The sequence below is a fragment of the Barbatula barbatula genome, assembly GCF_947034865.1.
Source record: "Barbatula barbatula genome assembly, chromosome: 6".
NCBI lineage: Eukaryota > Metazoa > Chordata > Actinopteri > Cypriniformes > Nemacheilidae > Barbatula > Barbatula barbatula.
This window is the reverse complement of record NC_136765.1, coordinates 25,261,298-25,277,789: the sequence shown is the minus strand read 5'-3', so window position 1 is coordinate 25,277,789 and position 16,492 is coordinate 25,261,298. Positions and strand designations below refer to the sequence as shown.

The 16,492-nt window shown below is 39.4% G+C and overlaps 1 protein-coding gene across 1 annotated transcript; it reads right to left on the bottom strand.

Annotated features, from left to right (window-relative positions):
* On the bottom strand, nucleotides 1–15,113 carry bmf1 (BCL2 modifying factor 1). The gene is made up of 4 exons (XM_079459248.1): nucleotides 14,994–15,113; nucleotides 11,560–11,747; nucleotides 10,253–10,431; nucleotides 1–3,330 (listed from the first exon to the last, which is right to left on the bottom strand). The coding sequence occupies exons 2-4, from the start codon at nucleotides 11,729–11,731 to the stop codon at nucleotides 3,226–3,228; spliced, it is 456 nt and encodes a 151-aa protein (XP_079315374.1). The 5' UTR covers nucleotides 11,732–11,747; nucleotides 14,994–15,113; the 3' UTR covers nucleotides 1–3,225.
* Between the last annotated feature and the right edge of the window lie 1,379 nt (nucleotides 15,114–16,492).

Here is a 16,492-nt window from a genome sequence, read left to right as displayed (position 1 = left end):
GGGTCTCATCTCTCGCTCTACAGTCAACGTGTGAGGACTGACGGATGCGTTACTCGCAAAAACTGCATTTCTGAAGGGATGTACAGAGGATGATGCTGTTGTTTTGTGTTAATGTCATACAGGCCACGACAAAGAGGTTTATGCACCTTCATTTTGACACAAGAGTGCATCACATTTGATGATTAAAAGCCCTTGATTTTATACAAGATAACATTTGATAATGTAATGTGTTCAAACATGTGCCTTCAAAAAGACACAAAACTATGAGCCCCAACCATTTCACCAAAAACACATTTAAAGACACAGCGGGTTCCAGCACACATAGACGTCTGGTCAGGTCACACATATGAGTAATACTGGGCACGGCAGTGTGAATCAAATACATTGTCGGATGCCAAAAAAGAAAATAAAACAGACAAAAATGCATTCCTGATATCTGAAGAACTTCAAAAAGCGAGACGGGGTAAAAGAAGCCTTCAGATTAAATCAAACACAAACTTTCCAGTGCATGTAAAAAACTAAAAGGAAAGAAAAAGAAATAATAACAGAGATAAAGCACTTCATACTGTACGTCACCCACAATAACACAGTAGACATGAGCGACCGAACGGGTCTAATAATCTCCAGATTCGGCTCTTCTTAACGCGGGTCTTTATATAATTAACAATTTGATAAACACAAAAAACTCAGACAGAAGAACAAGTCACCATTAATCTTTGATATTATGAACATATCCAGATCCCCAAATGAACTAAAACAGTTATATTTAACACAATGAATGATGTTTTTAGGACCAGATTGAAATAAAAAGAAATCACATAGGCGATGAAGGAATACACACACCCAAGTAAACATTCAAAGAATTACAGTAAAGAAATGTGGAGGGGTGACGAGAATGTCATGAAATAGTTTTTATGCTGAATTCATCTGTTGGCACTTTGATCCGGGAGAAACCGAGGCGAACCGAAGAAAAGCTGAACAGATGTTGAGATACGACACTCATACGTCTGAACTTCCAGTAACACCATCGACATGAGAGAAACACCAGTATCAAGACATCCATAAAGAACAGAATTGCACAAATGTGTACAGTAGCAACAGACCGATATACAAAAAAAGAAATCAAATAAATAAGAAAACTGAAAATATGTGGAAGGATTGTGTAAAGATCAGGAGGCAGAGAGTCATACAGGCTCTGGCTCAGTGTTGTCAAACTGCAGGAATCAAACCTTCATCTCATCTCAAAATTCGACACGTTTACAGAAATGACCTCTGCCTCCACAATCCTGACAGACAGACGCTGATGTACCGCACCGCTGTACCAATGAACTACAGATGTGTGAAAAAAACTCAACTCTATGAATCTCATGAAGAAACGCCCGAGTCGGATTTCCCCAAAAATCATGAACAGTCGAAAACTAAAAATGATGCTTCACAAACGGACAATGATGCTTGGTATGTTTTGCATTGTGAAACTTTCATGTTTATAAAAACCATACGGAAATTCTCAAAATGCAAACTGTCTCGATGATAATAGAAACTGGCTTTGTTTTCTTCGCTAAAAGTATATTTTTAATGACTTGATTTGACACAGGTTTGATATCAGCATTAATGTCTTCAAAAGAATAAGACCAGTCTGCATTCTGCCAAAGACTAAAAACATCTCTCATTTCTAAAAACACCTTAATTAAATCCTTACATGATTCGCCAAAGATGAATATCAAAATATGCATCACTCCTTCAAAATAAACAAAAACAACAGGAAAGACTTCCACAGAGAAACAGCATCGGGAACAGCGTCAGTCAGTGTCTTCTTATTAAAACTGCAGAAAAAATAGTGGTCATATTTAAAAAAAGAATTACAATAATATGTACACGAGATCACCTGACAGTATAAAAGTACAAACGCACATTTAAAATCCCTTCCAAGTGTCCTGAGAGTGAAATAACACAGAATGACACAGTATTGCTCGCAGACGGCGTGATTATTAGTTTAACATGATGGAAAAACACAGAAATGATTAAAGTGTCCATGACTGTAATATCAGAGGATTTCTAATGCTGAAGTGCACCGAATATATGCGGTATGTTACTGTAAACACGACCTGGTATTCATGTAGGTAGCACTAAAACATGTGAACATGCGTATATTTTATGAATTTATGGATTGAAGTACCTGAGTGAGACCTGAAATAAAAATAAAATATGTTCCAAAGCGTTGCCCTCATTTCTTGTATTTTGCTAAATGTTCTGTATTTTAAAGGGACGGTTCACCCCAAAATAAAAATTCAGTCATCATTTATTCTCAATCATGTGGTTGTAAATCTGTATGTGACTCTTTCTTCAGTGGCACACAAAAGAAGATATTTTGAGAAACGTCTCAATGGTTTTGTGTTCATGTAATGGAAGTCAATGGGTTCCATAATCAACGTTCTTCAAAATATCTTCTTTTGTGTTCTGCACAAATCCCACGATTGTGAATAAATGCTAATTTAACTACTCATTGAACTAATTGAAATAGTTTTGACAAGCTCAATATGTTGGTTTCCTTTGAGACGACACCGGATCAGTTCAGCAGTCGGACAGCGATGTCATTATCCAGATAATATCAGAGCAAACAAGAGAGCAGTCTCAGTCTCATTGAAAACAGTCCAGTAACATCAGAAGTTTGACTGTAAAATAAAAGTAATGAAATGAAATGAACGCAAACTCCTTGATGCTCGACAAACACAAACATCACCCAGACACTGACATTCAAAACAAGCAACAAAAAATAGAAGTAAAAACAAGATGAAAAGAGGTGCAAAAAGCTTCATTCAGAGAAATGGCCTCTTTGGAGATTTGTCTTAAGTTGATTGACGCCATGGGAGATTTCTAAATGGAAAGCCCCGCCCACCTCTTGCTTCAGAAGAGGGGCGGGGCATTAAGGCTCCTCCCAAGACTGGCAGAGGTCACTCGAAACATACGTGTTTGGAAGTGCAATCGAAAACGAACAAGAACAGCGTGCTGTACAAAATACCTCAACACGTTTCTTATGAAAATATGTTCCTGTTCCAATCTCAAGAACAACATGGCATCTTCGTAGGGAAAATAACGTGGTTTAAAAAAACTGTCCCCGTCCTGCGGAGACATTGTCTTTATTAATTTTTTCGTCTTTTCCCTCAATACCCGTGTTAAATATGAACCAGTGCTGCCCGTGGTGAGACCGGGACATGGGTGGCGTTTTCACCGGCGGCCGTCCCTCCTGCCGACCCCCTCTCTCGTGAACAACAGCGCTTGAATCGCCAGCGCCGCACGCCACCACAACGGTTGCTGGACCCTTCTGTGACGCTGAAAGATAATAACACAAATGACATTCATGTCACATCACATATCACAGATCAGGGTCTACAGCTCAAAATGTACCAATGTATAATATCACTTTAGATTAAAGCCAAATGTGTCCGATAAATGTAACGTCATGTAAATGAAACTGTACTGAAGTGTAACGGGCCGCTCTCACGCTCATGCTGGCACGGAGCGGAACAGGATTCAAGCAGATTAAGTGGATAACAGTCACTGTCATTGAAAGAGGGAAGATAAGATAATTTCATCAAACGGGATTACAGTGACTCAGGGTGGAGATGTAAACACACAAGTCTTTATTTGAGCTGTCTCAGCTCTCCGGAGAGACAAAATCCAGCTCTGATAACACATCGGTGAATACTGAGTCCAAAAACTGGATTTGCATCACTCAAAGATCAAGAAAAGAACGAACCCCCACCTCTCTCTCTCTCAACAGGTATTGTTCTGGCTTTGTGTGAAAACTAGGAACATGGTTCCTAATGATGAACCGCTATATTGTTTCCTAACTTCTTCGTAAGTCGCTAAGGATAAAAGCATCTGCTAAATGCATAAATGTAAATGCAATTCATGCTCAACAAGGAATATTTCAAACTAACTTAAAGGCATTAAATTGAAATTGTGTGGCTTTTAGTACAGACATGTTAGTCATAAGGTTATAAAAGCATTCAAAACAGTCTCCCCAACAAAAAAACCTCCACAATTCTGTTGATGACATCATTACGCAATTCTTATCATAGTTCCTGTCCTATCATAAGCTCTCTAGAATGCTAACGTTTGCCTGCAAGCGATTCCTCCCTCTCGCGAATCATCATCCAAAGCCACGCCTCCTCCAAAAAACACGAGCGCGCTCACAGACCAGAAGCTGTTGGATCGATTCCAGTGAAGTCATGTCACATTCACCGGTGACAAAACATTATATTACAAAGTGAATTACATTACTACAATAACGAACATCTCCAGGTACCTGCTCTCTGTCCGCCATTGTCCCGCTGCCTGCACATCGCACATGAGCGCGCTGATGACGTATGATGTCTGCGTGAACAGGGTGCGCAGTGGGATTGAACTTTTCTGGACAGGATTGCCTACACTGCCTTTAAAAAGCAAATGCATTTGCTCTCATTTGTGCGCCCGTGTGCTCAGGCGCATTGTTGGCGCGTTGCTATTTTGAGGAACTGAAAACACACTGCGCCATAGACCAACTCAAACCTGCTCTAAAGTCTATAGTCAATTATGTATGTAATAATGTTATTATTGTGGGCATAAAGATAAAACTCCAGCATGTCCTGTAGATGATCTGCAAGCGGGATTTAAACTCTCGCACGAGCAGACGTGTTTCCTTTCTGGAGATGTGTCTGCATTTCCGAATTCCACCATGTTAATAGACAATCAGCCATGGCGCGAGCGCAACTGGCTCTTAAAGGGAATGCCGTAAGCTTTAAACCATTCGATTCAATAGGGCCTGAAATGTGAATGATGTAGAGCCTTTAGAAGCTGCTTTAAAACTGAAGTGTTTAACCAACAGCCCCCCGTTAAAGTCCATTATATGGAGAAGAAGCCTGGAAATCTTCTCTCAAAAGCCTGAATTTGTTTTCGACACAACAAAATAAACATGTGTGATGTGGGTGAGTGAATTATCATGACATTTTAATTTTATAGTGAACTACTCCTTTAAACCTCTCAAATATTTGAGCTTCATTCAAGTGTTCACCTTTAATCTCGATGACAGCCCATAAAGACATTTTAAACGGTATGCCGGACATTTACTAGCTAGTTATCCTTCCCATCTGCTCAAACTCAACCTCTAAAAATTTTAAAAGCTTTATGTGGAAATGTACACAAAGGCACAACAAATTCCTGTAAGTGTAACAGGGCTGCAAGATAAATTGACCTTAGTAAATGTGCATATCACAGTGGTTTGGAATAACTAAACAATGAATGCTTAAAAATATATGTTTAGTCAAGTTTTAGGTGGGGCAGACAGCAGAGAGAGAGTGTAAATGTACACGTAGGTTATAAAGTATACATTTGAGTTCTTAATGTAATTCAAATTGACATTGCAGCATATTGCAGGTCGCAATACAAAGCAAGACCTCGCAGTTTTAGTTTTTTTTCAATATCACGCAGCCCTTAAGTCAAAGTCTTCATATCAAAAGGCTTTCGAGATCACGAGTAGATTTGTACGAGAGTTGCAGTGTGTTGCGTAAGCCTTCGAGTTTCAACACCGTTCTCCTGGACCGATTCACAATAGTAGCAGAAACCGCCGTGGGCTTCACATGTGCCAGTTTTCTCTCATTCACAAAGCTCAAGAACCGCAAGGCACTTAAAACAATAGAGTCAATAGGGCTTATCACACATTTCATTTTAATACTGAAGCGTTCTCACCCCGACAAACAACACAAACTCGGTCTGAGCTGCTCGCGTGTGTGCCGCTAACTGTCAGGAATGAGTCAGCAGCTAAATTTAGAACGAGATAAAGAACGGAGTTTAACCAGATGCACACACACACGGTGTCGTCACCCTGGCGTTCTTATCAGAGCTGCGTGCAGCCGGCCAATCAGCCGCTGACCTTCCCGAGAGTCTGCGCTTATCTCTCAACCGCTCTCGGACCGAGGGTGACTTCAGCTTCATCGAAGAGTAATAAAACAGGTGATGTTTCTCAGAGGGATAACCGTAGATTCTCAAAAAACCCAAGCTGTCCCCAAAATCTGCGATGAAAGATTTCTACACAAAACAGAGATTTTACTTGACGCTTGAATAATAAAAACAAGGATCTCCATAAATATCTGTAGGCTAAGAATGCATGTGGTTAACATTCATCAGGACAGACTGAAGATTTGTTTTTTTTCCTGCGGTGATTCTGTAAAAGGGACAGGAAAAGATCAGATCTCTTGAGGATTTGGGCAGGCATTGTTTCAGCGGCTGCGCTGCTTCTGTGAGGGTTTGTGTGAACTACGGACTAGAGGTTTCACAGGAAATCAGTCCATTAAATCACATCCCCGTTTCTCTGAAGCGACCAAAATGCTGCCTTTCTGGTAAACATACTGCACACACATATAAACACAGCTACTCGTGCTGACACGGATGCGTTTCATCTTCATTCAATAAAAAAAATAAAAAAAGATTTGACAAACAGTGTCGCATCTAAAACACAACAACATGAAAATAAAACATTTATTTATCTCCCATGATTGTTAATACCATCAAAACATAAGACATGCGTCTCCGATATTTCTCATCAGAAAATGTTACAGATGTCTATGGCAGCGTCCAAAATCGCCTACTTCCATACTATATAGTAGGCGAAAATGCGTACGAGTCTGACAAAAACAATAGGCGATAATTACCCGGATGGTCTACTACTTCCGCCGAGATTCGTGAGTTTGGATCGGATGGACTCTTTTCTATCCCATGATGCCACGGGTGCTGAGCGACGATTTAAAAAGTAAATCAAATAAATATAGCGGAAAACGTAAAGGAGGAGGTCCTTTTTTAACGTAAGTGCCAATAAATGAAATTATGTTTTTTATCAACGCTGTACATAAGGGTCACATGACCATAAAACATGGCGGACTCAGTATGTCCGAAATGTATTCATACAATTCACACTCATACTGTATAGAACTTACTGTTTTAACGGCCCATAGGTGTATATTCAAATTCAGTACGTACCGTCACAGTATGCGATTTCGGACGCAGACTCCGAGTTTCAAAAGAGATGTCAACAATGTGACAACCTGAGCTAAGATTTGTCGAGTCCGCAATCAAAAGTCAATATTAGTGAAGATCTCAATATGAACTCAAACATTTCTCATCACATTTACTCAAATCTAGATTATTTGACTACTATTTCAACTTTCAGTTACACCTCCAGACTCTTTTTGTGTTTTAACAATTACACTTGTTATTATTTTTATTTCCCGTGAAAAATCCAGAAACATCCAGAGGAAATCAAACGTTCTTGAAGTCACTTTGCATGTCTGTGTGTGTGTCAGTAACACCCTCAGGGCGCTCACAGAGGCGTCTGGAGTGAGCCGTTTAGTCTCTATCAGCAGCACAGGTGCCGTTGCATTCACACACGCCGCAGGGAGTCTGAACCGACTGCTGATGAAAACAACTCCTACTTCATCTGATAAAATGCACACCTTCCCCACACTGTGTGATGTAACCAAAACCTAGCAAGGTGCCTACCTAGACAGCGTTTTCCGGTAACACACGTTACCTTATCAGCCGGTGCTGAACTAAATCAAAGAAATATCAAGGTACCAGAGTAAAGAAAAACATGCAAACAAAAGACTAAAAGAGAAAAACAGAGCAGAAAGAGAGAGAAATGTCAATAGCCTGTGGTGTTTTATCTATCCTGATACTCAAGACAATATTACACAATCCATCCGAAAAAAACACACAGATACGACAGAACAGACTGAAACTCAGCTCAACAAATCCCTCTTAATTTGGAAAGACAGATCGTAAAAATGAGCCATATCTGCTTTAACCTTTGGTTTGATCATACATAAATATAACTATAACCAATATGTCTTTTTTAACGTTCATATAAATTTACTTTAATATGTTTATTAAATGTTAAGTGTATGTTAAGTATTCCCCTGCACTACTCAGACTTTATCAGTTTTATCACTTTATTGGGAAATAATAAACTTCTACATTTTACAACTGACCAATCAGAATCGAGTATTCCAGAGAGCCATGTAATAATGTGTCAGGTATTAACCAATTAAAAAAGATTTATGTGTGAATTAAAGTACTTACGGTGGCTCTGAATTTCATTGTCGTACCTTACATCACAGTGTCAAATTTTTCACCCGCGTAATTTACATACGTGGCCTCTTTAAAAACATCTGATTTGAATCGATCTCATCTGACACACCTAAAACTGACACTAAACAGCATCAGAACTTCATTTCCCACAATGCACCAGTGCTGTAGAGCCTTCCCCACACAAAAAAACTGTCCGCTGTGAGGGAAATGTTCACCCCCGCCGTTTCACAAGCCTCTGGTCTGTCTCCTGTGGCTGCTTCTGACGCAGGGTATGAGTCTCCCTGACCACCGCTGATGCCCGGGACTCCCGCACAAGAGGGCACTTCTGTTCAAAAGCCTCACAATTGACATCAGGGATTGAATTACAAATGCTAAGCCCTGAGATATAACTTATTGGAGCGGTAAAAGCACAAAAATTAAAAATGATATACAGTATGTGTAGTAAATAACACACACATTAGACACTGCGGTACTGAGATACACAAAGGAGGAAAGGAGTACAGTAAACAGGAAGACAGAGAGAGAGAGAGAGAGAGAGAGAGATTGTCCGAGTTGACTCGTGTCGAGTGGGCAGAACAAGAGGTCACACAACTACACTACATTCAGGAAACAGTCCGGCCAAAACAAACACAGGACACAGAAAATGCGTTTGTGTAGACGTGAGCTGATACTAGACACACCGCCATACAACACAACAATGTGTGCAAACACAAACTGTGTATGAAAACCATGAGCCAGACTTTACACATCAACCCACCACCCAACACACGACTCAACGCTGTTTACTGTAGTCTACTTTGACCTTGTTTAGTTTCTATCATGGCTTTGAGAATGTGGGCATCACAATGTGATGCAGAATACTGTACTCTGACATCAACAAAAGACCTGTGACCCAGAGCTGCACCATTCTGGATAAATTGAGAATCACGGTTCTTTCGTTTCAAATTAAGATCGCGATTCTCTTACGATTCTGAATGACGACTTAAAGTAATGCATCATTTACTAGAGGGTCTTACAAAGAATAGTTTAAAAAAAAGTTAATTTGGGTTAGGTAATATTTCCTGCTTTCCTGTAGCTCAGCGGTTAGAGCATGGCGCTAACAACGCCAAGGTCATGGGTTCAATAGAGGATTGCACATACTTGGATACAATGTATAGTATAATGCAATGCAAGTCACTTTGGATAAAAGCGTCTGCCAAATGCATAAATGTACATTTAGGACTTTGCTTCATAATTTAACTATAGTTACTATAGTGAAACGTTTTTACAACAAATACCATAGTTAAACTATAGTAGTTAAGTTTTTCTCTAAATCCAGAAGTTAAACTTCCTAAAAAGTATAAATGCATTGAAGAAACTAGAAATACATCTAGATGAAGAGATTGAGTTAAAAACTGAGTTATCCCATTTTGGAACCAGTTTTGTATGTGCATATGCAATTAGCATCAATCAAACTGCAGTTGGTTTGAGTTAAACCATAATAACTTAACAAATACAGCTAACTAACACAATAAAAACATCATAATTGAAAAAAATTATTGAACTGAGTTATCTCATTTTGGAACCAAACTCTTCATATATATATATAAATATATATATATATACACCAGTAAAACAAATGTATAAGGGGACACTTGCAATTAAAGGTCTTTAGAAAGATTTATCAATTTGCCTGACATCTACAGACATCTTGAAGTGGTCTTTAAAGAAACACACAACTGATGAACATAACAACACAGTATTTTCACCTTATAAACAGTTATAAAATAACCTGGATACAGGAAATGCTGGGTAACTTGATGAAAACTCTGCTTTAATCCCAGTACCTCTGTGATCATTTGACACAGAAATAATGATAGTGTGTCTGAAAAGACTGTTTGTGACGCCGTTCCATGCCTAATGATGATGATGCTTTCTCTGCTTCGGAGGCAGCGCCAACACAGATTGAAGCGTTATGACTAAGTCGAAGGTGAAATAGATGCAGGAGAATCGTTGATTTTCATGAATGAAATAGTGATGGTGTTTAAATCGCGATCTTTTAGAGATTAATTGTGCAGCTCTACTGTGTCCCTTGAGAAGCTCGGATTTACAGGATCTCCAGATGTGAACAGGAGGACTTTATTTGACCTACCATCATATGTTCCTGATAGAACTGATCTCCGATCCGCTGGAGTTTCTGACCGATGACGGTCTCGACATTCTGCGGGTGCCGCAGAGCAGGCGGATCCATCGGCTGCAGGTTTTCCCGTAACGCGATGTCTAAAGGCGGCGAGCGGGCGGGCGGACCGAGCAACAGCAGGCCAGCATTACCTGTTCAAACATACACACACAAACTCAAATACTAACACACACTAGTTGTCTGAATAACTTCATCAACACAACTTTGGGTTACTTTCTACACTTTAATCAACACTGATGATCCGTCTACTGTTAAAATAAATAATCTCTCAAAATGAATTCTCTCTCATGTGTAAATCTCAGTGAAACACAAAAGAAGATATCTTGAGAAATGTCTCAGGGGTTTTGTGTTCATACAATGGATGTCAGTGAAGTTTAATGTGGCTCGGTTATCAACGTTCTTCAAAATATATTTTTTTTCGTGTTCTCCAGAATAATGAATAGACGATGAAAGAAGTTTCAGTAAACTCTTCCTTAAGCGAGGAAACATCTCAAGCCTTTTATCGACCAATCACCATCATGTTCCAAAAAGCTGTGTGATACATATCCGCGTCTTGATCCAATGATAGTTATTAAAAACGTTATCAACCAGCTAGCCGTTCAGTTCTGCTAACCAGATCAAACTCATGTCCTTCCCAGACATCACATTCTACATCAGGTTATGGGAAACAGTCATAAAAGATTTAAAAGAAAAAGTGCGAGAGAGCTACTCTCTGCGGTCTCACTGGGGTGAGAGATGATGAGTCAGTAAACCGTGTAGGTGATTTTCACAGAACTTTAAAAGGAAGTTGCTCTTTTTAATAAAGAGGGACTACAGATGAGAACAAAGAGCTCCTTTCTGTGTGAACATGGTAACAGGTGAAAAAATGCGTTTTGTTTTCTCTAGGATAAAGTCAGGAGCAGAAATGTCAAATGATCAGATCATGATGATGGACTCATGCTGAGTGGCTGTTGAGCAACCAGTGAGACAACACAAACAAAAGATTATCTAATCGTCATCTGTGAAATGTTTCACAGTCTTCTCATCGCGTTTTACTCACCGAAAGCTAAGATACAAGCATATTAGTAATATTCCTGGACCAGATCTGATTCTGAACAGAACCCATATTAGGTTTCAAAGTGTGACTTCTTCCGAGGTGTGTAAGGCTAGAAAACAACTTTTGAATAGCAAAGCGACTTATGACACATGCAGGTAATTACAGTAAAATATACAACGAAAGAGACAAGACGCGTGTGTGAGTCTTTCTGTCTGTGGCGTACCGTTAAGAGGGCGTCTGCGCTCCTCGTGCATCCGACAGGGCAGCATGCCGTTGGGCGGTGCGGGGGGACGCCCCACTCGCTGAGGACCCCTCTCTGTCTGCTTTATCTGTCGGTGGGAAGAAGGACAGCACTGTAGACCCTTCCCGAAGACATCATCTTCATCTTCATCCATTAGCCGAGCTTCTCACCTGAATACAGGAGGAGAGAAGATGTTAAATCCTTTGCGGAGTACATGAAAGGCATAGTCTACCCAAGAATGAAAGTTATTTTATAATTTTTATTCATCCTCGTGTCATTTCAAACCTGTATGAGTTTCTTTCTTCTGCAGAACACACAATAAGATATTTTGAAGAACCCCATTGATAACTATCGTATGTCTACGAACACGAAACCACAGAGACATTTCTCAAAATATCTTCTTTTGTGTTCCACAGAAAGGTTTTAAAGCGCAGGATGGTTTTTATTCTTGGCCGAACTATCCCTTTAATACAGTTCATATATGTTGGATCATCACTTGATGTCTAATGTAAAATCTGGGTGCTGTGGCAAAATCAGTCCACACCGGTCTACCACTAAACCAGAAAACCTTCACTTAATGTCAGACACGTCTCAGCTTGATAACCGGTTGGTTAATGGAAGGATAATGAGGCTACAGATTAGCGTGTCTTGTGGGCACTGGCCGTACTGATTCAGACGTACAGGCGTGATGAAACTACACACTCAGGCTGTGGTTAAACGGATGGTTTACTATATTTAACCCGCCTGAGGTTTGGCAGGCAGAGACGGTCTCGCCTACACTTTCCATGTTCTTTAGCGTTGCTTTGGCTTTGTGAGTAGCGACAAGTCTGAAAGACAATATATACATTCACTGTTTGACCCTATGCTCGATTTAAGGGGATTTTTATATATATAATCACCCATCACTGTGTTATTTTAAAAGCTTATGTTTACCACAACGGTCATTAAACAAACAGTTTCCAACACGTAAGTATTTTTGCTCTGCGACATTAATAACATTAAAATCGCACATGTGTCATTGGTCAAATATAATGTGTCTCTCAAACGATTAATTGCAATTCATTGCATCCAGAATAAAAGTTTGTGAATAGATAATATATGTCTGTGCATATTTATTTTGTATTTATAAAGACAAACACATTAATGTATACATATTTTGGAAATATTTACATGTATGTATTAATATTGACAAATCATTTAAATTATATAAAAATGTTTATAAATGTTAAAATGTTATATTTCTCTTAAATATATGCATGTATGTGTGTTTATAAATACAATATTAACTTTTATTCTGGATGCGATTAATCGCGATTAATCATTTGACAGCCCTAATATTTACATATTACATTATCTATAATATAAAAAATATTACTAAAAAAGATACTATATATAATCAAATATATAAAAGTAAAAGTAAAAAAAAGGTAGCTAGACAAAGCATTACTAACTGTAATAATATAAGATGCAAAAAATGGTAATGGCTTTTGATCATTTTTTGTTCAAGCATGACATGACTTTGCATCTCCTCTGTGCTAATAACTGATCTACAGGAACTTCCTTCTTCACCAAATTTACAAACCTGTCACAGACACTTTCAAAACCTCAAGTTTCCAATAAGCCGTTCATATCAGTCATGAGTAATATCCAGAGACCAGTTTTTTCCGTGACCGGGTCATATATCGCAAATGGAAAGTGTTGGACTCTCAGACGTGCGTGTGAACTGTTGTTTATGTTCAGACACACAAACCACCCCGTCTGATCCGCTCAATGAGCATAAAAATGACGCTGCAAAACACCACACGCAGCTCCTGCAGACACACACGCATGTACACACAATTCAAAACAATAATGCATTCATAAAGAAACACAAGAGAGGAATCTGTGAATAATAATTGACACAAGAAAAATTAAACCTCTTTAATAAACACTGTTCAGATTGTTACAAACAATCAAACCACAAGAGATTCTGTCATCTTACCACTAAACCACAGTTTCACATCACCTGCCACCGACAACACGAGCCTGACACACTGACAACTCGCATGTTAACACACGGACCGAGTCTTGAAACCTGGTGACATTATCCGCCCAAAAATACAAATGATTTCACCTTGTGATCATGAAAAATCTGTGTGAGTTTCTTTCGTCAGCAGAACACAAAAGAAGATATTTTGAATAATGATGACAACCATACAACAACGAACCCCATTGACTTCCACTTTACGAAAACAAAACCACAGAGACATTTCTCAAAATATCTTCTTTTGTGTTCCACCGAAGAAAGACTCACATAGAGATTTACAACCACACGAGGGGGAACAAATGATGACTGACGCTTTCTCTTTTAACTTTGCCTTAATAGTGTTAATAAGTATGAATCCACTCTTTCTTACTCTGTATTGTGTTGAATAGTGAAATGATGTTGTGTACAGCATCACCTAAAGTCGTCTAGACGTTGTAGTAGTGACATGATCTGTGGCGTGAGTGACAAACACACACACACACACACACACACACACACACACACACACACACACACACACACAGGACTCTCTACATTACAAATCACTGGCACACTTTCCAGCAGACTCCCGGTCAGTGTTTACTACAGCATACGGTTTCATTTACAGAATGGCATCTTGATAATAAAACAGTCCAACTGCAGCACAATAGTTCAATAAACCAATAAAACCAGTGTTTATAAGTCTGATTCTCCATCTGACATATAGACCGTCCAACCAGGGAACAATGACAACATCCCTATCTAAATGCCATTACAGTAGTACAGTACACTCCCACTGTAGTCACCTTATCATAACAAATCACTCATTGCACCACACAACTATGATAAAACACTAATAATGACATAATAACAGTGATGTTGATAAAACTCACATCGGTTTACAGCACTGCCATTAGAGACATGTGTCTTATGCATAACGCTGGGGATGTGTCACATCTCCTATCGAGCAGACTATCTAGAAAGCAACATTACTTGATTTCATAAGTTAAGTGTTAAAGAAAGACATCAAACTAGAAAACAACACTTGCTGGAGATCCCACACACTGGTAAAGCGGGCAGTGCGAAAGCGAAGTGTGCTGCCTGCACAGGAGACCACTCGCTCACTCGCTCACTCGCTAGGGTTTAAAACGCGGCCAATGTGTCACCGGCTTATACAACAACAACAAATCCACTCACTTTATAAATGACGACTAGTTCATATAAATGTCACGCTATTACAACAAGAACTCTTCTCAAGAAATACAACACAAAGACCGAAACCGACACACATAACACGACTTTCCCTAATATCTACACACATTCTCCACTAGCAGAACGTGTTAGCACGACACGGCAGGATTCCCTGCTCCCTCAGTAGTAGACACTAGTAAGATGAGTATTCGTGTCATACCTGTGTGCCTGTGTGTCGTCCAGGTGAGAAACATTCGTGAAAATAATCGATCGAAGTTCGTGCGCTGCTCTCCTCAGCTCAACTCATTCTGCCGCCGGATCCTCGCGCGCTCTCGCGTCCCCGCGCCGCAGCGACCGCCCACTGCACGTCACGCGTCGTGCGTAAAACACACGCACGCGCTTAAAGCACCAGAAGCGCATTTCATATTGCGAGTCACTGCAAAATAAGATAAATGTACAACTTTTGATATAAATGGTGTCATATGTATTGTTTTTATACTTTATTATTAATAACAATACAAGAGAAAATAAAAAGAAAGTAAAAAAAATAAAAAAGTACTCTCTCAACAGGTAGTGGTTTAGCTTTAGTTGAAACTAGTAACTTTGTATTAGCACCTGATGTACTGTTGCTCTTTTATGACATATCGCTTATTGCTCCCTGAACTCTTTGTAAGTCGCTTTGGATAAAAGACTAAATGTAAAAGTAAATACATCACAGCTATTGGGGTTTATAGATAAAATATCCAAATGTGTGTAAATGCATTTACAACATATCATGCGTGTCCATATATGCAAGATAATATAATGTAGGGGTTTGAGAAAGATTTATTATGTTCAAGGTCTTAGTCTACTTTAAAACTCAATGCTTTATTTGAATGCAATTAAAAATAAATGTATGATAATGTGAACCATAGCGGTAAATTAAAAATAGGTATGCATTTGTTTTTTTGGAATAGGCCTATTACACAATGTACACAAGTTGATATTTTTGTCTAAAGGCGTTGTCATTGTTAAACTGTGACATCATCCTCGCTGTACTGCTTTTTGAGGAATACTGTAAAGCGTATTTCCACAATGGCCTTTTAAATATCGTGATTATACTATACACTGAGACTGTAAAGGCTTCTATGTCAATCCAGTGATTCCAGGCATGGTGTAAATGTGGTTGACATTGCTCATGGAAGTATGTTGAACCTGCTCCTTTAAGACCTCAGTCATGTGATCTCTGGCCAGTGACAGCATTTGTTTTGGTCCGTCCCCCTTGTGTTGTTTTCTGACACGTGGATGGGAAATTCCCACAGCTGTAGTGTTTGTGGTTCCACTGCTGTGCGCTCATCTTGTGATTTTATTCTAACACGGTCTGATGCAGAATACTTTTTGACACTTTATGCAGACACTCAAATGAAACATGAGCTAAAATGTCACAAAGTGTCTTTCTTGAATCTTAGCTCAGGGATGAAGTCTCGGATCCGTCCAAACACAGCTGATTCAGTGGTGTGTCGGGTGTCCGGCTCTGGTATGAGCTCTCGGGGGCAGATGCTGATTGTTATGACCTCTCTCCACCCCAGGGGGTCTTGACCGATCAATAAACACTTGGACAGCTGAGTCACAGAATCACCCTACATTCTTTCACAGGGGGCAGGTCCCCGCCAAATAATCCCGTCCTGCACTGTTACTATGATGAAACTGTAGTAAATAACAGTGTGAATACCTACCACA